The sequence below is a fragment of the Pteronotus mesoamericanus genome, unplaced genomic scaffold (assembly GCF_021234165.1).
Source record: "Pteronotus mesoamericanus isolate MK-2021 breed Mesoamerican mustached bat unplaced genomic scaffold, CSHL_Meso_final contig_32, whole genome shotgun sequence".
In the NCBI taxonomy this organism is placed as follows: domain Eukaryota; kingdom Metazoa; phylum Chordata; class Mammalia; order Chiroptera; family Mormoopidae; genus Pteronotus; species Pteronotus mesoamericanus.
Genome location: NW_026555134.1, coordinates 3253109 through 3273429, shown reverse-complemented (window position 1 = coordinate 3273429; position 20321 = coordinate 3253109). Strand labels below are relative to the sequence as shown.

Here is a 20321-nt window from a genome sequence, read left to right as displayed (position 1 = left end):
ATCTAAAAACATCTTCACTTCAGCGCTTTCTCTCCCTTTGACTTACAGTCTTTAAATTATGCAGGCAATTGCTCCTTTCCCCAAATAAAAATTATCACTTTATTATGGACTGAAAGGAGACACATTCTATTCTACATAGACCTGTGTTAACTACATCACCCCAACACGATGGCTTAAAGACATTCAAGTAAGGAGGTACAGAAAACTTCCCAGGCTTGCAACGTGTCAGTAGCTGGCAAGTTCAGAAAGGTTTTATGATTCATTAAAATATGTTCCATCAATCAAACTGCCAGGGGCCCTAAAGAGTCTTTCTATGTATGTCCAAATGTTACTCTCTATCAGAAGGGGAAAATAGAAACATAGATTAAAGACTGATTGACCTGTGTTAACTTTTCTACTTACAAGCCTATTTTTAAAATCCTGTTCTTCAATACAGGAATTACTTAATATTAATGGTTAACTCTGATGTAAATATAAACAGCAGAGAGACATTTTAAAGCTACAAAATAGTCTCATACTCTATTCACCTACAGTGAGAAGATTTTACCTAACATAATTTCTTCCAGTCCTAAGTTGAGGAAACACTAAACACATATGAAAACTCTATTCCTGATAGAGTGGTGGGAATTCATTCACATAACAACAAAAATTTCTTCCTATCACTTAATCCCTAAACTCTCAGTGAGGTTTAAACTAATTAGTAAAAACTAATTAAATCATCCTTCAGGCCATCCAACTCCTAAATTTGGCTTTTCTCCCAAGTAAGCTGGTCTCTTGTTTCAGTTATTAAGCATGACTGTGGCTTTTAGGTAAATTATCCCACAAGTCTTAAGAAGTATAGCTGAAATCTCTTATTTAAGAGATTACTGATCTTGCATCTGTGGTTGTCTAACAATCAGGAGAGGAAGCAGAGAGAAGTTCCGAGCAGCCAAAAATTCCCAAAGCACTAATGCTCAGACTCAGAGCACCTCAAGGCTATCTGAGGACATTTTCCCACAATTCTGATGAGGGTCCCCCTTGACAGATAAGATTAGAAGCATAGACTGAGAGGAAGGAAGCAGCTATTGACAGATAGGCTGAGAGGAACAAGATGTGAGAACTGACATCTAGAGAAGTTACAGAGCAGACGTGATCTCAAGCTGAGAAGGCAAAGCAGTCTGAGACCCTCCATGTAAAGGGCAGATAGCTTCCCATGCGAGAACTGTCCACGACGGCGCCCCACGCCAGGACACGGTGCAGTAATGGACATCTGTGGTGAGTCAGTTCAGGTTACCAAACAGCTGCCATCCCTGTGTGTGTAGGCCTTACGCTGTTTACTACAGGGATGAATGAAGAGGTACTTACTGCCTTCAAAATGATTAAAAATAACTTAAATGGTATTTTATAGCCTTTCTTTAATGAATGGCTAATATATTTTAGATACATTTTGGCTATTTAAAAAAAACAGTCTTTGGCATTTAAGGAAATAAGCTTCAGGTGTCTGAAAAATTACTGGAGGTAAAACACCTTCTCTGGAACTGATTTAAAAATTAAGCGTGGTATTGTTCCACATGCACATTGGGATATCTACATTACTGCACTGATGGATGCACCTGTGTACATTTGTAAACTAACCAGAACAGGCAGCTCATTAACCCTTAGGAGGCTTTAGCAAAAGCGCCTGTCCTGGCTTAAGACCGCCTAATAAAGGAAACAGGACCCATCTCGAAGGAGGGTACAACCTGTTCCTGTCCTGCTATCTATCAACTTTCTTACACAAAACGTAATGTGCTTTCCCTCACTCTCATTAGGATGGCCACTACCAAAGTGGGGTGGGGGGAACCCAACAAGAAAATAACCACTCTTGGCAAGGACGTGAAGAAATCAGAACTCTTGTGTACTGTTGGTGGGATTGTAAAAAGGTATACCTGTTATGGAATACAGTATAAAGATTCTTCAAAAAATATTAAGAAAGAAATAATTACACACAGGTCTGAGAGTGAAGTCCATCTTACCATCTTCAAATACCAACAAAACAGCATGTACTCAGAGGCAGCTGACAGAGCACCCTTGGCTAATGATAAAATGTTTGTAAAGGATGCATGGCTTACCTTCCCAGAGCTGAAGACTCTGTGGAGCAACCGAAGGCCAGATGACAAGATTGTTGGCTTCAAAGAGGGGATTAGTGAATTTACTCAGTTCACTGGGCCGATTGACCCAAGACCACAGAGACATCGTTTTCTGCTGTAGCTTCAACTTACATCTGATCAAGAAAAGAAAAATTGCCATTAGAGAAGTTAATTTATAACAATCACTATCAAATGTTCCTCCTAATAGGATGCTTTTTTCTGTATGTCAGAAGGCAGAATACAAGGCTTTTATTAGAGGAATGAAACACAAAATAAAAATATCTATCAGAAAAGTCAGCATTATACTTCTTAATAACAACAAGACAAAGGCTGTTTTACAGTGAGAAGGAAAAAAAACCAGAATCTGATCATGTCAGGTTCAGTGTTCAACATTAATCCATATATACAAAGCCTTTTATTGTGTCTGGGATGGTATTTTAATTTAAAATAGTTAAATAGATTAATACAGATTTAATCTACATTCATATACAATGAACAGTCTTCATAATAATTCTGAAATTCTGTAACTCTATCATGGAATAAACTGTTAGGGATGGAAAGTAAAATGGCATACTTTAGAAAAAAATAAAGTTTAACAAGAATTGAAAGATAATTTGTGGTAAACCTTACATTAACCAAAAAAATAATATAGTCAATTTTCACAGGATTCTGTTCAAGCTGAAGTTTTACTGTAAAACTGATTTTGTCTTTGAAACTACTTGATTACTTACAAGCTTCATGACAGTTAACTATGTGAATATAGTTATACTAGTAATAAAAGGAATCCACATAATCACAGAAGCCATGTGGTACTAGCATTTAATTGCTAGGCTAGCAAGTCTTATACTACATCCCCAGGAACCAGGCATGCTGAGGGTAGGAAACCATTGTGCCGCTGGCCCCTCCACCCCTTCTCCCAAGCCCATAGGTGGCCAATCACTGAACTTTTTCAGGTTGAGCCTGCCCCACAGAGCTTCAGGCTCCTTCTCAATCAGCACTACTGGTAGACTCTACCAAATGACAATTAGAATGTGAGATAAAATCTATTTGCAATCTCTTTATTGAATGTAGGTGTCGGGGATATTAATAGGTACAGCACCAAAAAGAATCCACAGTCAAACATTATTGAGATGCCGAGTTAGTTATACACATTGCTTTAACAGACAAAGGCTAGAGCAGGAGTGGGAAGACCAGTCTCACAGCCCTACTTTTGGCAACCAGCTGGCTGTGTCACTGGACAAGGCATTTAACTTGTCTGCATACTGCCTTCCTAACTCTCTAAAACAGAATGGAGGGTACAGTTAGATTAAATGTTAAGGCTTCTTTCAGATGTAAGACACTATGACGCTATGTAAGGAAACTGTAATTTAAAACGGTTGTCCAGTTTACTCAAAACTTTTTAATCAGTATATGGAGTAATTTTAATCTAACAGAACAAAGTCTTAGGATATGCCCTCACCTAGCATGTAATAAGGTCAAAACAAGAACACACTTTATGTGATTCATACTAAATGCAATCTCCATCATCTTACAAGTAACATTAATGCAGAACCAAATCCTCGTCTCTTTTAGGAAGTGGCCAAAAAACTTAAAATGAAATGGCCCCTGTGTGAGCAGGGTACCCACCTTTCACTTTCATTGTTGCCCAGAAAAGTTCCAAATTGTGAGGCATACGCATGCTCAAAGAGCATGATGAGGAAATTCTCATTAAATTCAAAAGAACAAGGGAACTGACGAAATATCTGCCACACACAATCCAAGAAGAGAAGAAACACAGGTGACTCCCACTTCTGCTTACTATTACAATAGGCTGACTGTGCACAGCGCTGCTGAAACGGGTGACCAGCCTGCGAGAAAAGGTGAAAATGTGACGGTCATATCCCAGTGAGATCCCACATTCTATTAACATTATTTCACGTAGGTGCAATGAAATTCTTATAAAATGGAACACCATATGATTTTGGTAACTGCTGTTTAGATTAATGATTTCTTGGTTTAAAACAATTTCCAAATACTTAACAAGGCTGTGCAGTGAAGACATCACCAAAAGAACTGCAAGTGTCCTTTGAATGTCAAATGGAAGAATAATAAACCTAAGTAATGATAAACTCACATTTTTCTAGGTCGGCATAATTTGGAGCAAAGTCAAAGAACATGTACAGGCACATGTTCAAAACAAAGGACGGCTATCACCTTCTACTGTAGACTGCTATAAGCTCCATAGGCCTTCCCACTAAGTGGAGATAAATACAGGGCTCTGACAGACAAACTTAATGAGGGCACACCTGATATTGTCTTTAGTTGCACATGGAAAAGGAGTTACTGTCAACCTTTATGAATACTTTTTTATTAGAGATAAAGCTCTCCTTAGTTTCTCTTTTCTCCCAGAAAGACTCCCCAAAAGAACCAGAAGAGTCTGCCATCTACTGACCAAAGGAAATTTAAGAATCATTTGGCTCTGGCCCACCCAGAACCCGAGTACTGACCTTATCCCAAATCACACCTTTTTAGGTATTTCAGAGATCTGCTTTACCTTTGGATCCTTCTGTGTGACAAAGATAATGCCATGACCATTTTCCAGTGGCTAATGAGATTTTGATGCCATTAAAATGATAATATGTAAGTACATCATACTTGTTTCTTTGCTCTATATTATAAGAAACATGGCTGAATAAATTTCACCATTATTGAGGATAGTCTGACTTAAACAGAGACTTAAAGAGGATAGTCTGACTTAAAGGCCAGTTGTCAGGCGGGGTAGACATGGTACACATACATAATAAATCCATTAACACATACATCCAAATTGTAACTAGGAGGGTCAGAAATTATTTTCTTCAGAGATACTTTCATTTCCAAGATATCTACACATTTATTTTCAACAATTGTTTACTAAGTTACACAGTATACACATTCACCAATTAATCTCTGACTTGGAGGATTTCAGTCTATTTTATGATATATTTATTTCAGTTGTCATTTAGCCTTATGTGACAGCAGCATTGTGTCCTAGGGATAAACAGATGAATTGGGCAAGGTTCCCTGACCTCAACGAACTCACGTTATTTTGGTCTAGTTCAGGAAACAAGGTACAAAGAAAATGGACCAATTTTATCTGTGAAGGAGGTTAAGGTTCCCAAGACTTTAGGAAAACAGTGACATTTAACTATATCTTAAAGGATGGGAAGAATTTCATTTGGCTGGGGAAGAAGATAGCATGGAGCTAGCCTAGAGCAAAAGGCACAAAGTCAAAAACCACATGCCTTGTAATTACAAATCCCTACTCCTCCTTCTGCCTCATTTATGCCTTTTATCTGTAACAAGACTAAGCTCTGGAAGACAGGACTGTGTTTTACATTCTTTGTATTTTCCCTGTAGGTAACAAAGTACAACTAATAACAGTTTAAGGGAATGAAGTGCCAAATGAGCAATATAAGCAAAGACACATACAGAAATTGATAGGCAGTAAAGATTACAACCATTTAATGAGAGGAAGATAAACTCATTGTCTTCCAGAAAATGAAACATACAATTTAAACATTTTAATTAGGGGAGATTACAAGATGGCGGAGGAGTAAGTGGAAGTCACACTGACCTCCTCCTAGGACCAACCTGGAATTACAACTAAATTATGGAGAAATCACCTGGAACAAACAACTGAACAATAGCGAGAGAGGAGCCTTGTAACCTCGGAGACAGAAGCATCGGCTTTAGCGCAATCTAACTGGTAAGGAGTGCGGTAGAGACTCGAAAAGGCGGGCGGGGCGCCCACGGGTGGCAGCACCAGAAGGATATTGAAATGGCCAGTGGGATCCCCCCGGGAAGAGCAGGGTCTAAACCAAAAGCAGGGATCTCTAGCCCACAACACCAGAGCCCCAAAAGTACACAAAACAGCCAGCTGCGAAAAGCGGCAGGGTTGCTCTCTGCTGGAGACAGGTGGCTGGAGATGCATAGCACTGTTTAAAGGACCAACGCATAAATTTTTATTAGCAGCCACTCTGAGGAGAGACTGGGGAAGGAGGCTTTGGGGAGAGAACAGAGAGAGTAGCCGGCGGGATCTTGGTGCTGATTCATCCCTCATGCAGCAGCAGCCATCTTGCTCAGGCAGAGACCACTCCCCCTGAACAGCACCAGTGTCAAAGGACCCAACAGCCCTGCCCCCAGGCGGGATTCCACCCCACCCTGTGCTGTCTAAGTCACCTGCTGAATGCAGAGTGGCAGCCACAGAGAGTAGATCCCTGGCGAAAGTGGGCACAGAGAGGTCTGGAGAAACTTGAGGAGAGACTGGGGATGGAGGCTTTGGGGAGAGAATGGAGTAGCTGGCAGGATCCCAGTGTGGACTCCTCCCCCATACGGCAGCAGCATGAGAGGACTCAATAACCCCGCCCCAAGGAGGGACTCCGCCTGCCCTGAGCTGTCTAAGCAGGCCTGCTGAGTGCAGAGTGACTAGATTAACAGCTGAAGGAGACAGCCACAGACAGTAGACTCCGGGAAGTCTCAAACAGACTGCCTAAGGTCAGGCCGGGACGATATCTGATATCATCAAAGGCAGATCCAGAAAGAAAAAAACAGCGGTCTCCAACCATAGAAGTTCACACCACAAAGTCAGGAAATCAAGACAGATCTTGTTAAGAATCAGAAGCAAAAGAGAAGAGTCTCACAAATAATGGGAAGACAAAGAAATACGCCCCACTCGAAGGGAAAGGAGGAATCCCCACATAGAGAACTAAATGAAATAGAGGCAAGTAAGCTATCGGATATTGAGTTCCAAACAACAGTTTTAAGGAAGCTCAATGAGCTCAGTGAGCTCAGAGAGAACTACAAAAAACTACAGGGAAACTATGAGGAACTTACTGCAAACTATGTCGGCATGAAAAAGGACATAGAAACTATCAACAAGAGACAAGAGAAGTGAAGAATACAATTTCTGAATTGAAGAACACGGTAGAAGGAATCAAACGCAGGCTAGATGAAGCAGAGGATCGAATGAGCAAGCTGAAGGATAAGGTAGAAAAAAGCTCCCAGAAAGAGCAAGGAAATGAAAAAAGACTCAAAAAGAATGAAGAGGCATTGAGGGAAATGCGGGACAACCTGAAACGTAATAATGTCCGTATAATAGGGATACCAGAAGGAGGAGGAAGGGATAGAGAACCTGTCTGAAAAAGTAGTGATGGAAAACTTCCCTAATTTGAGGAGAGAAAAAGTTACACAAGTCCCGGAAGCACAGAGGGTCCCACTCGAGAGGAACCCCATGAGGCCCACTCCAAGACACATCATCATTAAAATGGCAAATATCAAAGACAAACAGAATCCTAAAGCAAGCAAGGGAGAAAGAGGTAGTAACATATAAGGGAGCCCCGTTACGGCTAGCAGCTGACTTCGCAACAGAAACACTGCAAGCCAGAAGGGAATGGCAAGAAATCTTCCAAGTCATGAAAAGCAAAGGCCTGCAACCAAGACTGCTCTACCCAGCAAGGCTCTCAATTAAAGTGGAAGGTGAAATAAGCAGTTTCCCAGACAAAAGAAGGCTAAAAGAATACACCTCCACCAAACCAGCACTGCAAAATATGCTAAAGGGACTGCTTTAAGATGAAGACAAAGTTTCTATGAATACCTAGTTCCTTTCAGAGTTGCCAATACTTGATATTACCAATATTTTTAATACTCATTAATCTGATTGTGACAATGACGTTATTTTAATTGTTCCTTTGTTATTTGTAGAAACTAAACCTGTTTTTGTATATTTCTTGCCTATTTCTATTATTTTTTAAAAAACTTTAAATGACTTCTTGGTATTCTTGATCCATTTATCGATTAAATGGAACTTTCGATTTGTAGAACTTTTTTCCCTAAAAAACAAGAAACCCTATTAACCCTGTTTCTAGATGTGTTGCAAATACTTTCCTATTCTCTTCCTTGTCCTTTAACTTTTTTTATATGTGTATTACTATATAGTCTTAAATGTTTAATATAGTCACATTGTCAATATTTACTTCAGAGCTTCTGAGATTGAATATTTGACTTCAGGTCATGAAAAATATTAGTTCCATTTTCTTCTAAAACTCCTTAGATTCTACATATTGATTTTCAACTCACCTGAATAGTTCTTGTATAATGTGTGAAATAGGGCTCTGTATTTGTTTTATTTCAAGTAATAGTGGTCTATGCACCTAGTTTGTTGAATAAGTCTAGTTTTCCCCATTGATTTGAAATATCAACTTAATTATATATTATATTGTTAGGCAGATATATACATTTGTCTCTAGAATGCTCATTATATTTCACTGGTCTGACAGATTATTTCTGTGCTGGTGTCATGTTGGTTTAATTGCTGAGACTTTAGAATGGTTTTAAATTTTTCTAATATTTTATAATTAACTTTGACATTTAAAAAAATAAATAAAATCAATCTGCATTTAAGAAAGAACGAACGAACGAAAGAAAGGGAGAGAGATGGAACTCCTACCTTTTGTGACAACATGGATGGAACTGGAGAATATTAAGCTAAGGAAAATAAGCCAGTTGATGAGAGACAAATACCATATGATCTCACCTATAAGTGGACTGTATTCAACAAAATAAACTAATGAATAAAATAAACCACAGGATGGAAACATGGAGCAGAATGAAAGTGACCAGAGTGGATGGGGAAAGAGGACAATGGTGGAAAGAAGGGGAAGGGCCTAGACAAAGAACATGTATGAATGACCCATGGACATGGACAACAGAGTGGGAATTGACTGTGGGAGTGGGGGGTGGGGGTGGGATGGGTGGAGGGGGGTAAAGGGGTAAAAACTGAGAGAACTGTAATTGAATAAACATGATTTATAAATTAAAAAAAAGAATAAAATGTAAAAAAAAATAAACATTTTATTTAATCAAAATTTCATACATTATATTCGCTTCCACAAACCAGGATCACAACATCAATTATTAGTGGTTGCTCTGCATACAAAACAGCTTTTCTTACCTGCAGCCACTCTCTTTCTATCAGGGCCTCAAAACCACGGATGGTCCTGCTCCTTGGTTCTAAGATGATCTGGGCCAGGGAGGTAACCTGAAGTGTGGAATCAGTTCCTTCTGTTCCATGAATCAGTATGGATGCTCCTTCCCTGACAAGGTAATTCACAGTACAAATTGACTCTTAACACAGTCAACTGAGTCCGCTAATAACAAATGTCCATTGGTACAATGTCTTTTGTATTCTGTTTTGTCCCATAGAGTTTAGAGTCTAAGTAAGGTATATTAAAAAGAATTTCCTTTGAGAAAAAATAAATAAAACTATACTAGGTCCCAAATTTCCGATGGCAAGAACCTCTTTAAGTTATAACAAATTTCACAGCATCTTTTAGCTGAAATTTTTCTCTCTTTACAAAAAACAGAAAGTCTTTAATACACACAAATAGGCACTTACCCTTTTGGTTTTATAGTTGATTAAAAGGCTTTCTCCAAAATATATAAAGAATTCATAGGACATGACATCAGGAAGACAAAAAAATCCAATTAAAAAATGGGCAAAGGGCCTGAATAGACATACAGAGGAATATACAGATGGCCCAAAGACGTTTAAAAAAATTCTCAACATCACTAGCCATCAGAAAAATGCAAAATAAAACCACAATGAGATATTACCTCACACTTGTCAGAATGGCCATCATAACTAAATCAACAAACAGCCATGTGCTGGTGAGAATGTGGAGAAAGGGGGGCCCTAGTACACTGCTGGTGGGAACGCAGACTGGTGCAGCCACTGTAAAAACAGTATGGAATTCCCAAAGAAAAATAAAAATGGAACTGCCTTTTCACCAAGCAATTCCATTGCTGGGAATATACCCTAAGAATCCTGAAACACCAATTCAAAAGAACCTATGCACCCCTATGTTCATAGCAGTGCTATTTACAATATCCAAGTGCTGGAAACACTCTAAGTGCCCATCAGTAGATGAATGGATTAAAAAACTGTGGTACATTTACACAATGGAGTACTATGAAGTAGAAAGAAAGAAGAAGGAATCTCTACCCTTTGCAAACCATGATGGAAGTGAAGAGTACTATGTTAAGTGAAATAAGCCAGTCAGAGAAAGACAAATACCATATGACCTCACTTATAAGAGGAATCTAGTGAACAAAATAAAATAACCAGCATAACAGAACCAGAAACATGGAAACAGGGAACAGACTGACAGCTGCCAGACGAGGGTGGGGGGGAATGGTAGAAAGAAGGGGAAGGGACTAGTCAAAGAACATGAGAACATGTATGACTGACCCATGGACATGGACAATGGTGTGGGGACTGAATATGGGAGTAGGGTGGGGGACTGGGAGGAGAGGAGCAAAGGGAGGAAAATTGGGACAAATAAGAATAAAAAAAAGAGAGAGAGATTAAAAAAAAAAAAAGGAAACCAAAAAGTCACCTCTAACTGCAGCTTTGCTAAAGCCAAACAGGGATCCAGACTTTCTGTGGCTTATAAATGGCAATAATAAAATATTGTCCTCTTGGATTAAAAACAAAACAAAGGCTTTTCTCTTCAAATCTAGAAACACAAACTTAAAATTATTTTTCTGTATCTCTCTGAGCTTGGTCCTACCTTTTACCATTAGCTAGCTAACTGTAAGGGCACCTTCATAAACTGCAATGGATTTGGGAAAAAAGTGTTGAATCATACTTGGAGAAACATGAAACAGGAAGAAAAAAAATTTAAAAACACATTAAAAAAAACCCTTCAAACTAAAAAGATAGTGGCAATGATACCATAACACTTAGGAGGTGTCTAGGACCCCATTTTTCTAAAAAGAATGGTAGGAAGCACCAAAAACTAAATGAACTATATCTCCCCTCCCCTTCTGCCACCTCTTATGTTGAAATGACAGTGAAGAAAATTTTGGAAAAACTAAAGAAAATAAGCTCACCACTTTCTTGTGAAAGTTTCATTCTTGGTTATTACTGTTAATTATTTTCCTATGTATGTATATACTTTACATAGCTATTAACAAAAGGTAATTTCTTATGATTTCCACTTTTATTATAAACACTCCCATTTTTCTTTGCCATCTTTAGAAGTATTGTATTTACAATACAAATACAAATACAAAGTATGGTTATTAAATATTCTGTTAAATGATCAGCTACAATTTACTTAATCCTATGGTTGAACATTAAGGTTATCGCCAATTTTTGTGACACTGCAGATGATATACTTAGCTTTTTGTCTTTTGCTGAATTATTTGAGTTCTTAATTTAAAAATAAGACTCCCTGATGTTAACTTATGGTTAACAGCTTCATTCTTAGCATGAAATCTAATGCGTACGCTGGAAAGTATCTGAGCAAGTATTTTAAGATTTCTGATATATATTAAATGTATCTCTTAGTTATCTGTGTTATATTCTAAATTTAATTCCATTAATTTAAGGCCAATTTTTAAATTTTTAGTAATTAATTATAAGGGCAGATTTTTATGGAGGTGTAAGTAATAAGCTAATATATATATATAACCCAATATTGGAAACCAAATATTGGAAAATAACCCAAATCTTCAGCTCCCCAAAGAGAATGGAAGTTCCTGTTTGGTTAAAGTGGCCAACTCCAACTAAGCAAAGGTGGAGATGAGGAACACTGCTCTGCGCGGAGGGCTGCCCAGACCTGCATCTTCTCATCACTGTGGCTGAAAACTTGGACAACCTGGAGGTAAGTGTCTATTATAATTCATGTTTCACAAGAAAGCAGGAGCCTCTGTACTTATCATGGAAGGGGAAATCTTTTAAATTTAGGTTAAAAAGAAACTAAACCCTTAGTATTAGCATCTCATCATTCTGAATTATTCATTCCTTTGCCATATGATCTTAGTCCTTAACTCCCATATTTTATTAGAAAAATGAGCTTCATCTAAAATAAAGAACAGTGACAGCCTGGGAATCCTGATGCCTTGGTTCTGTCACTGACCTACTCCATGATTTTAAGCAACTCATTCTATAATCAGTTTCTCACTACCCATTAAAAAGTTACATATGTAATTCCCTAGTTTGGAAGTATCAATAAAACAAATCAAATTCTCAAAGAAAAGTGCCATCCAACTACGTGATGGTGTTACTTATCCCTTCCTATTGTTTCAGTGGGAATCTCCTTAAAAAGGAGAAGCTAAACTTCTGCAACAACTTACACCAATCCTTCTGCCTCTGTTCAAGTCTTCTGCTCGAAGCTCAAGAATTAGTGATCTTAAACTGACTGAATAAACTAAAATCACTTCATATACTTTACATCACTACCATCAGGTTTTCTCAACTTGAGATCCTGTTACATGGGCACACATCAAATAGTTTGTATTAAGATATCTGAGAGATTAGAAAGATTATTTTACTGGGCAACAAAATTACATGCTCCCTTTCATGATATTTCAAAAGTAAGAAGGCAAGTTTGGCCCTCTGAGAAAATATAAGAAAACTTTTCTTTCTCACAGTTTAAGAGAAGGAAAATTGGTAGATTAGTAATATAAGGATTGTGTTAAAAAGTAGGTCTTTGGTATTTAAAAAATTTGTGCCATCAAAGACATATATGTACATGGTTCACAATTCATTTAACAAACTAATTATCAGTGAAATGCCAAACCCTATGCACACACATCAATAAATGAATGCCATTGAACATCTTATATAGTAATTTATAAAATGATTTGAACATAAGATACAGAATATGCACCAACTTTAATATACAGACACAACTTGTTTTATTGAACTTTACCTCATTGCACTTTGCAGATAGTGCATTTTTAACAAATTGAAGGTAAGACCTTTATAACAGCAAAGATTACAACTTGCTGAAGGCTCAGATGGTGGTTAGAGTTTTTTTAGAGTACAGTATTTTTAAATTAAGGTATATACATTTTTTAAAAGAAAGAATGCTATTATACACTTAATAGACTACAGTATAGGTAAACATAACTTTTAAATGCATTGGGAAATCAAAAAATTCATGTGGCGTGTTTTATTGAGACATTTACTGTATTGCAGTAGCCTGGAGCTGAACCTGTAATATCTCTGAGGTCTATGTTAATATGTAAACATATATCTGGATAAAAGCAAAGTATAGTTAGCAGTGTATGTCCCATTCTGGAACACTGAACTGTACTTTACCTGTCAATACACTGAGCTGCTAGACAGGCAGTTGTCAGAATCTCTTTGATGTGAGTCAGCCAGTTTGAAGATTCCAATTTACCGAGCCATCGGTCCATGTTATGTGTTTGGTCATTACAAGCTTCCACAAGTTTGATTAAGCTCTCCTGAAGAATGTGATACCTTTTAAAACACAAGGAAAGGAAAAACAAACAAAAAACAATGAAGGAAGAAACCATACCAAAAATCCAGCCTCCAATGAATCCAAGAGCAAAAGTAGCTCAAAATACTATAAAAATATTTACCTTGCTATATAAAAACTTGAGGATTAAATATTGAAAAATTAATATGATTGCAAAGATGCTTAAAGTGCCTGTCATGCCTAGTAACCTGTTCCCCACCTGAACAGATTAAACTCTGGCTGAAGATCTGAGTTATTTGCTTGAGGAGAGCGCCAGAGCACTGCATTTCGTGACAGGCCGGAGACGGCACACTGACACCTGCAACCCTCCTCCCACGGATCCACCTGGAGGTCAGCAGGGGGCCCAAAGCCGACTCGGATCCCACTGTTGTTTTTCTTTTAAAGATTTTATTTATTTACTTTTAGAGAGAGGGGAAGTGAGGGAGAATGAGAGAGAGAGTGAGAAACATCAGTGTGTGACAGATACATCAACTGGTTGCCTCTCACGTGCCCCCAAACAGGGACCTGGCCTGCAACCCAGGCATGTGACCTGACTAGGAACTGAGCCGGAGACCTTTCGGTTCATAGGCCTGTGCCCAATGCACTGAGCCACACCAGCCAGGGCCAAATCCCACTGTTTTATTAGCTCCGACTCCCACCCATCTGCCCGGAAGCACTAACAAACCTATAACTGCAAGCATGAACAGGAAATGATCTAGGTAGAGGAGATAGGGTGTGAGAATAGGTGGGTATGGGGGAAGTTAAATGTCTAAAGTCTTTTGACTTAGGAAAATACAGTTATATGTAGCATAACTGTTTAGGCTTGGTGACCACTGACCTACAAGTGGAGGAGCAGGCCTTGTGGTGATAAAATTTCAGAGATGACTCAGAGAAACGGTGCTATTTGACTTAAGCTTGTCTGTGGGCATCCAAGGGAAGCTTTCTGCTTACAAAACCAAATGATGGCACAGCCAGTCAATTTTGGAATCTAAATTAATGTGCAGATTTGCAACTTCTGAACAGCTAACGGGTCACCCACTCTAATTAGCTTCAAATAGAGTCCATCACTGTTTCCAGAATCTTTTACCTCTCAATGGACTTATGAATCCGCCTCCACTGGGGATAATGAGCTTCTTGTTCAAAGCCACCTCCTTTGGCTCTAGCTTGCTGAGCTACGTTTAGAGATCGGGTATCGATGATATAGCCACGCTTTCCTGCTCTGAGGGTGGCATTTATCAGCTTCTCATCTTCTTTGCACCGTCTACCATTTGTGCCAGTCAGTGGCTGACCACTTCGCATAATTACCTAGAATCACAATACAGCTTAAAAGTTCATAGTGGCTGTTCTTAAAGTTTTTGAAAACAGAAATAAATTAGCTAGATTAAGAGTATTTCAAAAACAATGGTGTGACACTTTGGAGATGGAGGGATCCTAAGACAAAGACACATTTCTATGTACTGACAAAGTTAATAATTGTAAAACAAAAATAAGCCTTGCACTTTCAAATGACTTTTCACTATCTCCAAATACTTTCACACAATAAATCATAGTTCCTCTTTAAGATCAGACATTACAATTCATTAGTCAGTGAATAATTATCCAGTTGATCTGGCCCTATAATTAAGATAATAATAACCTATGCACCAATAAACTTTTGCTTCAATTTTACATAAACTTAGGGTTGGCCAGAATTATAAAGAAAAAAGCATCAATGGCAAAATTTTAAAGTTTATCCATTATTGTTTTGGGAATCATTTTCAATATCTTGAAAGCTGCTCGTTACTATTTATTCTCCAGTGGCCCTGTCATCCTTTTCAGTATTCCAAGTCTTAACCATTAATGTTTCCAGATACTACAAACTATATATTTTGAAAGGTTTCCTTTTGAAATTTTCCTCAAGAAATCAGTAACTATTATACAGATCTCTTTCCCTGGTAGATGGCTTAAGAGTTATTTCTTTTTTTATTGTATTTTTTTCAATTACCTTTTAGTCTCCTTATACCCTCCTTCCCCCAGCAACTGCCACACTGTTGTCCATGCCCATGAGTCATTTTTCCTTTTTGCTCAGTCCCCCTGCCCCCTCACTTCCCCCTGCATTAGCTGTCATCCTGCTCTCCATCTATGAGTCTGTCCCCATTTTTCTTGTTAATTTAGTTTGTTCACTAGATTCCATATATGAGTGAAATGATATGGTATTTGTCTTTCTCTGTCTTATTTCACTTAGCATAATGTCTACAGGCTTAGAATTATTTCAGCTTAACTCTATAGTATATACTGTGATCTTAACTACCTTAGAATTTAACATGATCAAGAAACATGACAGCTAACTCTCAGATGGCATTTACCATGTAAATGGACACACAGTGCACAAGCACATTTAACATCAATTATCAAAATACTTTATAATGAACCCACATTAAAAACCGATATACATTGAGCAAGCAGAACAGGTGGCCTGATGCCAAACTAGCAGAGTTTTGGAAATCTTTTTATCCTAAATATCCATGTTTGACTTAATACTAGGAGGAAAATAATCGAAGATGGCTATAATTTATCCTCTAATTTACTACTGGACTCAAAATGAAATAGTTCATTGACTGAGAGAATATCAGAGGAGAGAAATGGGTTTAGAAAATGTTTAGGAAACATACACAGTGAACAGCTGCCTATTCAATTCTTGACTCCTGTGTTTACTTGTGACTAATAACGTGTCACTCTTCTCCTTTTTGAAAATAAAAACATCTGCTCAATTTACCTTTCACAGGAAAATTTTTAAAATAAAGTATCTTACCACCATTCTGGTCAGAAAAAGTACTTCTCTGCCTACGAGTGTTATTTTAAGTGGCACATGAATATTAGTTCCCTTCATACTGAGTCCTAAGGCTAAACCTATCTGGGGTTTTCCAAGGTTGAGCAGTATCATGGAAAGAATTCAAAGTCACATACTGATCACAGAAAACACTCTACTCTTGATTCCCTAAAGTTTAAAAGAAGGAAGTCCCAGCAGAAAAGACTCATCACTTAAATGGAAAGGTACACAGAAAGGGAACATTTCAAAAAAAAAAATCCTCAAACCAAGTCTTTTGGTAGATCAAGCAGCAGTACCGTACACTTACCATTCCATTTTTTTTATGATAATAACTGAGTACTGGAAAGCGTCCTCCATGACGAAATGTAGCTACCTTCCGAAGAGCTTCATCATCAATGGATTTGGGCACTATGACAATTGGCGGGTAAGAAGGGCAGACCGCAAATTCCTTATTAACGTAGCTTAACCTCCACTCATTGGTCTGAAAAACAAAATACTTCAAAGCTAAGCAAGTATTGCAATGTCACAAAATAATCCGAAAAGTGTTAAAGGACCTTAGAGACCAATTTTCACACACTGAAGAAGCCATCTCAGGAATTTAATAGAAGGATGCCTATCCCATACTTACACTTCCAGAGGAAAGGCACTCCACTCTGCAGAGTCAGCTTCCTGCAATGCTAGGTATCCCCAGTTCCTAGAGAGTTCTTCCTCATATTTAGAAAAATGTGTTGCTCTATAACTTCTTCTATTGGCTTTTACCATGATTTCAGTACAGGTTCCCTATTTCACATGGCATCCTATCAAATGTGTGAAAGACAGTAGTTTCTCCCTCAGTCTTCTATTCTCCAAGTTGAATTTATTAAGAATATCCAACTATCAGAGCTGACATCATCTTATGCGGACCATTTACTTTGTTAATAGTACTTGTAAAGTACAGCAACAGAAAGACTGTAATACTTCAGACAATACTGAACCAGAACAGACAAGAATAGAGCTACTACTTATGTCAAATCCTTTGTTCCTTTCTATTATTTAAAAAAGGAGAAAAATGTAGAAAGATTGGCAACATCTTTCTTAAAAGAATAATGACAATACTAAAAAAAAGTTATACTCAGGAGTTAGTAAAAAAGTATAAATATAAAACTATCAAATGACAACTTATTTCAAACATCAAAAATGAAAACCACTTGAAGACTAAAAAACTTTTAAAAGTGAAATAAATAAAATTATATATATATGTAAATTTCAACATGTTCCTGTAAACCAGAGTCAACCTAACAACATACTGGCCACAGGTTGTAGTACCAGAAGGATAAAACTGGTTTGGTAGATCTACTGTAGGACAAGAGCATTTTTTAAACATTTTTACAAGATTATACACACACACGATATATTTTTAAATCTTCTTATTGATTTTAGAGAGGGGAAGAGAGTGAGACAGAGGAGAGAAAAAGCAATGCCAGAGAGAAACATCAATTGATTGCCTCTCCTATGACCTAACCAGGACCAAACCTCCAATCTAGGCACGTGTCCTGACCAGGCATTGAACCTGTGACCTTTCAGTTTACCGGACAATATTCCAACCAACTGAGCAACACTGGCAAAGGCTACAATACCATATTTTAAATTACATTTTTCACTTTTCAAAGTTATTCATGTTACCAATTTAAAAAAGATATTTTCTAAAAGATCCATGATATAGGAAAAGGAAATTACCTGTTCCCTGCTTACCCATCTCCTAATTCCCTCTCCCCGAAAGCAACAATTTTCAATTCTTCTAGGTTGCATGTGTGTGTTTACCTCCAAATTTCTAAATAAGCATGACTATACTGTTACTTCCTGATTTTTCACTATTAGGTATATTGATTTCCTACTCAGGAGAATGACACGATTCTCCATTGATTGGCAATGCCACTTCTGTCATATATTAAGTTTCCTTACATATAGGGCTCTCTAGTCTGCCCAACTGGTCTGTCTGTAGTGAGTCCCACAGCTTTTAGAATAAGCTTGATATGTAGCAGGCTAAGTCTCCTCCTCCCTTCTTTTTGTTCTTCAAAAGTAACTTGGCTCCTCTTGGTCCTTTTCTCTGCCATGTAACCTTTATCAAATTCCATGTAAAAACCCACTGGGGTTTTAATAAGAGTGTGTTGACTTTATAGATGTATTTGAAGATAGTTACAACTTTTCAATATTCAACCTTCCTGTCCATGAGCATGGTGTCCCACAACTTTTTAAAACTTTCTTAACTTTTTCACCCTGACTGGTGTGGCTCGGTGGTTTGAGTGATGGCCTGTGAACTGGAAGGTCACAAGTTCAACTTCTGGTCAGGGCACATGCCTGGGTTGCGGGCCAGGTGCCTGCTTGTGGGTGTGTGAGAGGCAACTGGTTGATGTTTCTCTCGCACGTATTTCTCTCCCTCTTCGTCCCCCCCTTTCCCTCTCTCTAAAAATAAATAAAATAAAACTTTCTCAATTTTTTCAATAAAGCTAGATAAATCTCTTGTCTAAAACCCTTACAGTTTTATTTCACTTATGTTTCCAAAATTGTGTTGGGTATAGACATATGCCTATAATCTCAAGATTCTTTCATTTTCTTACGTAGACAAGTATATGATCAACACAAAATGGCAATTTTGCTACTTTCATTTCAATCCTTGTACCTTTTATTTTTCCTTCTTGACTCCCTGAGCTGGCCATGAGTGGTGCTATAGAGACATTCTTGTCTCACTCTTTTAACTTTAAGGGAATGATAAAAAATTTGCTTTTTATATGTTTTTGGTAGTTACCCTTTATTAGAGTAAACGAATTCCTTTCAAATCCAATGCTGCTGACAGTTTTATCATGAATAAATGTTTAATTTTACCAAATTATTTCTTTCTTTTCTAATTTTGTTATACTAGTATATAATTTTTCTTCTTTCTGGCTAATTTTGATGTTCTCTTTGTCTTACTGTTTGATAGTTGAACTCAACACATCTAAAGATTACTTTCTGATTATCTTTCATGGTGTCTCCTGCAGTACCTTAATCCAAGGGTTTGTGACTTACATTAATTCTAGGAAATTCTCAATGATTATCTATTTGAATATTGCCTTTCTTCCATTTTCTCTATTACCTTCTTCTTGAATTCCCATTTACTACGGATTGGCTCTTCTTCCCTTTATCATTCATTAAAGTATCTAACTTCTCTGTCATTTTTTCTCTGTTCTGTATTCTGAGTAATTACTTCATATGTATTCCAGATCACTAGTTCTCTCTTTAGTTGTTTCTAATCAGCTACTTAACCTTACATTAAGTTATTCTTTTCTTTTTAATCAACTTTATTGTGATTTTATTACTTATATAAAAAACAAATCCATTTAGAGTACACAGTTTCATGAGTCTTAACAGTTGTTTGTATCTGTGAAACCACTACCACAATCAAGATAACAAATGAACATTTTAATCATCTCCCGCAGAAATCCCTTGTATATTTTTGCAGTCCATATCTTACCCTTTATATCCAACACTAGGAAATCATTAATCTGCTTTCAGTCATTTTTGATGTCATATCTATGAAATCTTTGTATAATTGAAAGTCATAAAGACTTTCTCCTGGGTTTTCTTCAAAAAGTTTTATGGTTTCAACTTCTAGGTTTCTTTTTTTGTTTTTTGTTTTTTTTTTTTTTAAATCATGTTTATTCTATTACAGTTGTCTCAATTTTTACCCCTTTACCCCCCTACACCCATCCCACCCCCACCCCCCACTCCCACAGTCAATTCCCACTCTGCTGTCCATGTCCATGGGTCATTCATACATGTTCTTTGTCTAGGCCCTTCCCCTTCTTTCCACCATTGTCCTCTTTCCCCATCCACTCTGGTCACTTTCATTCTGCTCCATGTTTCCATCCTGTGGTTTATTTTATTCATTAGTTTATTTTGTTGAATAGAGTCCACTTATAGGTGAGATCATATGGTATTAGTCTTTCAAAGACTGGCTTATTCCACCTATACTTGTGGAAGAATAGCACAACATTCTCCAGTTCCATCCATGTTGTTGCAAAAGGTAGGAGATCCTTCTTTCTTCCTTTCATTTTTTAAAAATGCAGGTTGATTTTATTTATTTATTTATTTAAATGG

The 20321-nt window shown here is 37.5% G+C and overlaps 1 protein-coding gene across 1 annotated transcript in view; it reads right to left on the bottom strand.

Annotated features, from left to right (window-relative positions):
• The window catches only part of MTMR9 (myotubularin related protein 9), a 42040-nt gene that overhangs the window by 4251 nt on the left and 17468 nt on the right, over positions 1-20321 (bottom strand). Inside the window, exons 4-9 of the mRNA XM_054576039.1 lie at positions 16513-16686; positions 14484-14701; positions 13237-13398; positions 9079-9220; positions 3735-3955; positions 2091-2242 (exon numbers count right to left, since the gene is read on the bottom strand). Coding sequence (XP_054432014.1) covers positions 2091-2242; positions 3735-3955; positions 9079-9220; positions 13237-13398; positions 14484-14701; positions 16513-16686 — 1069 coding nt within the window. The remainder of the gene's footprint in view (positions 1-2090; positions 2243-3734; positions 3956-9078; positions 9221-13236; positions 13399-14483; positions 14702-16512; positions 16687-20321) is intronic.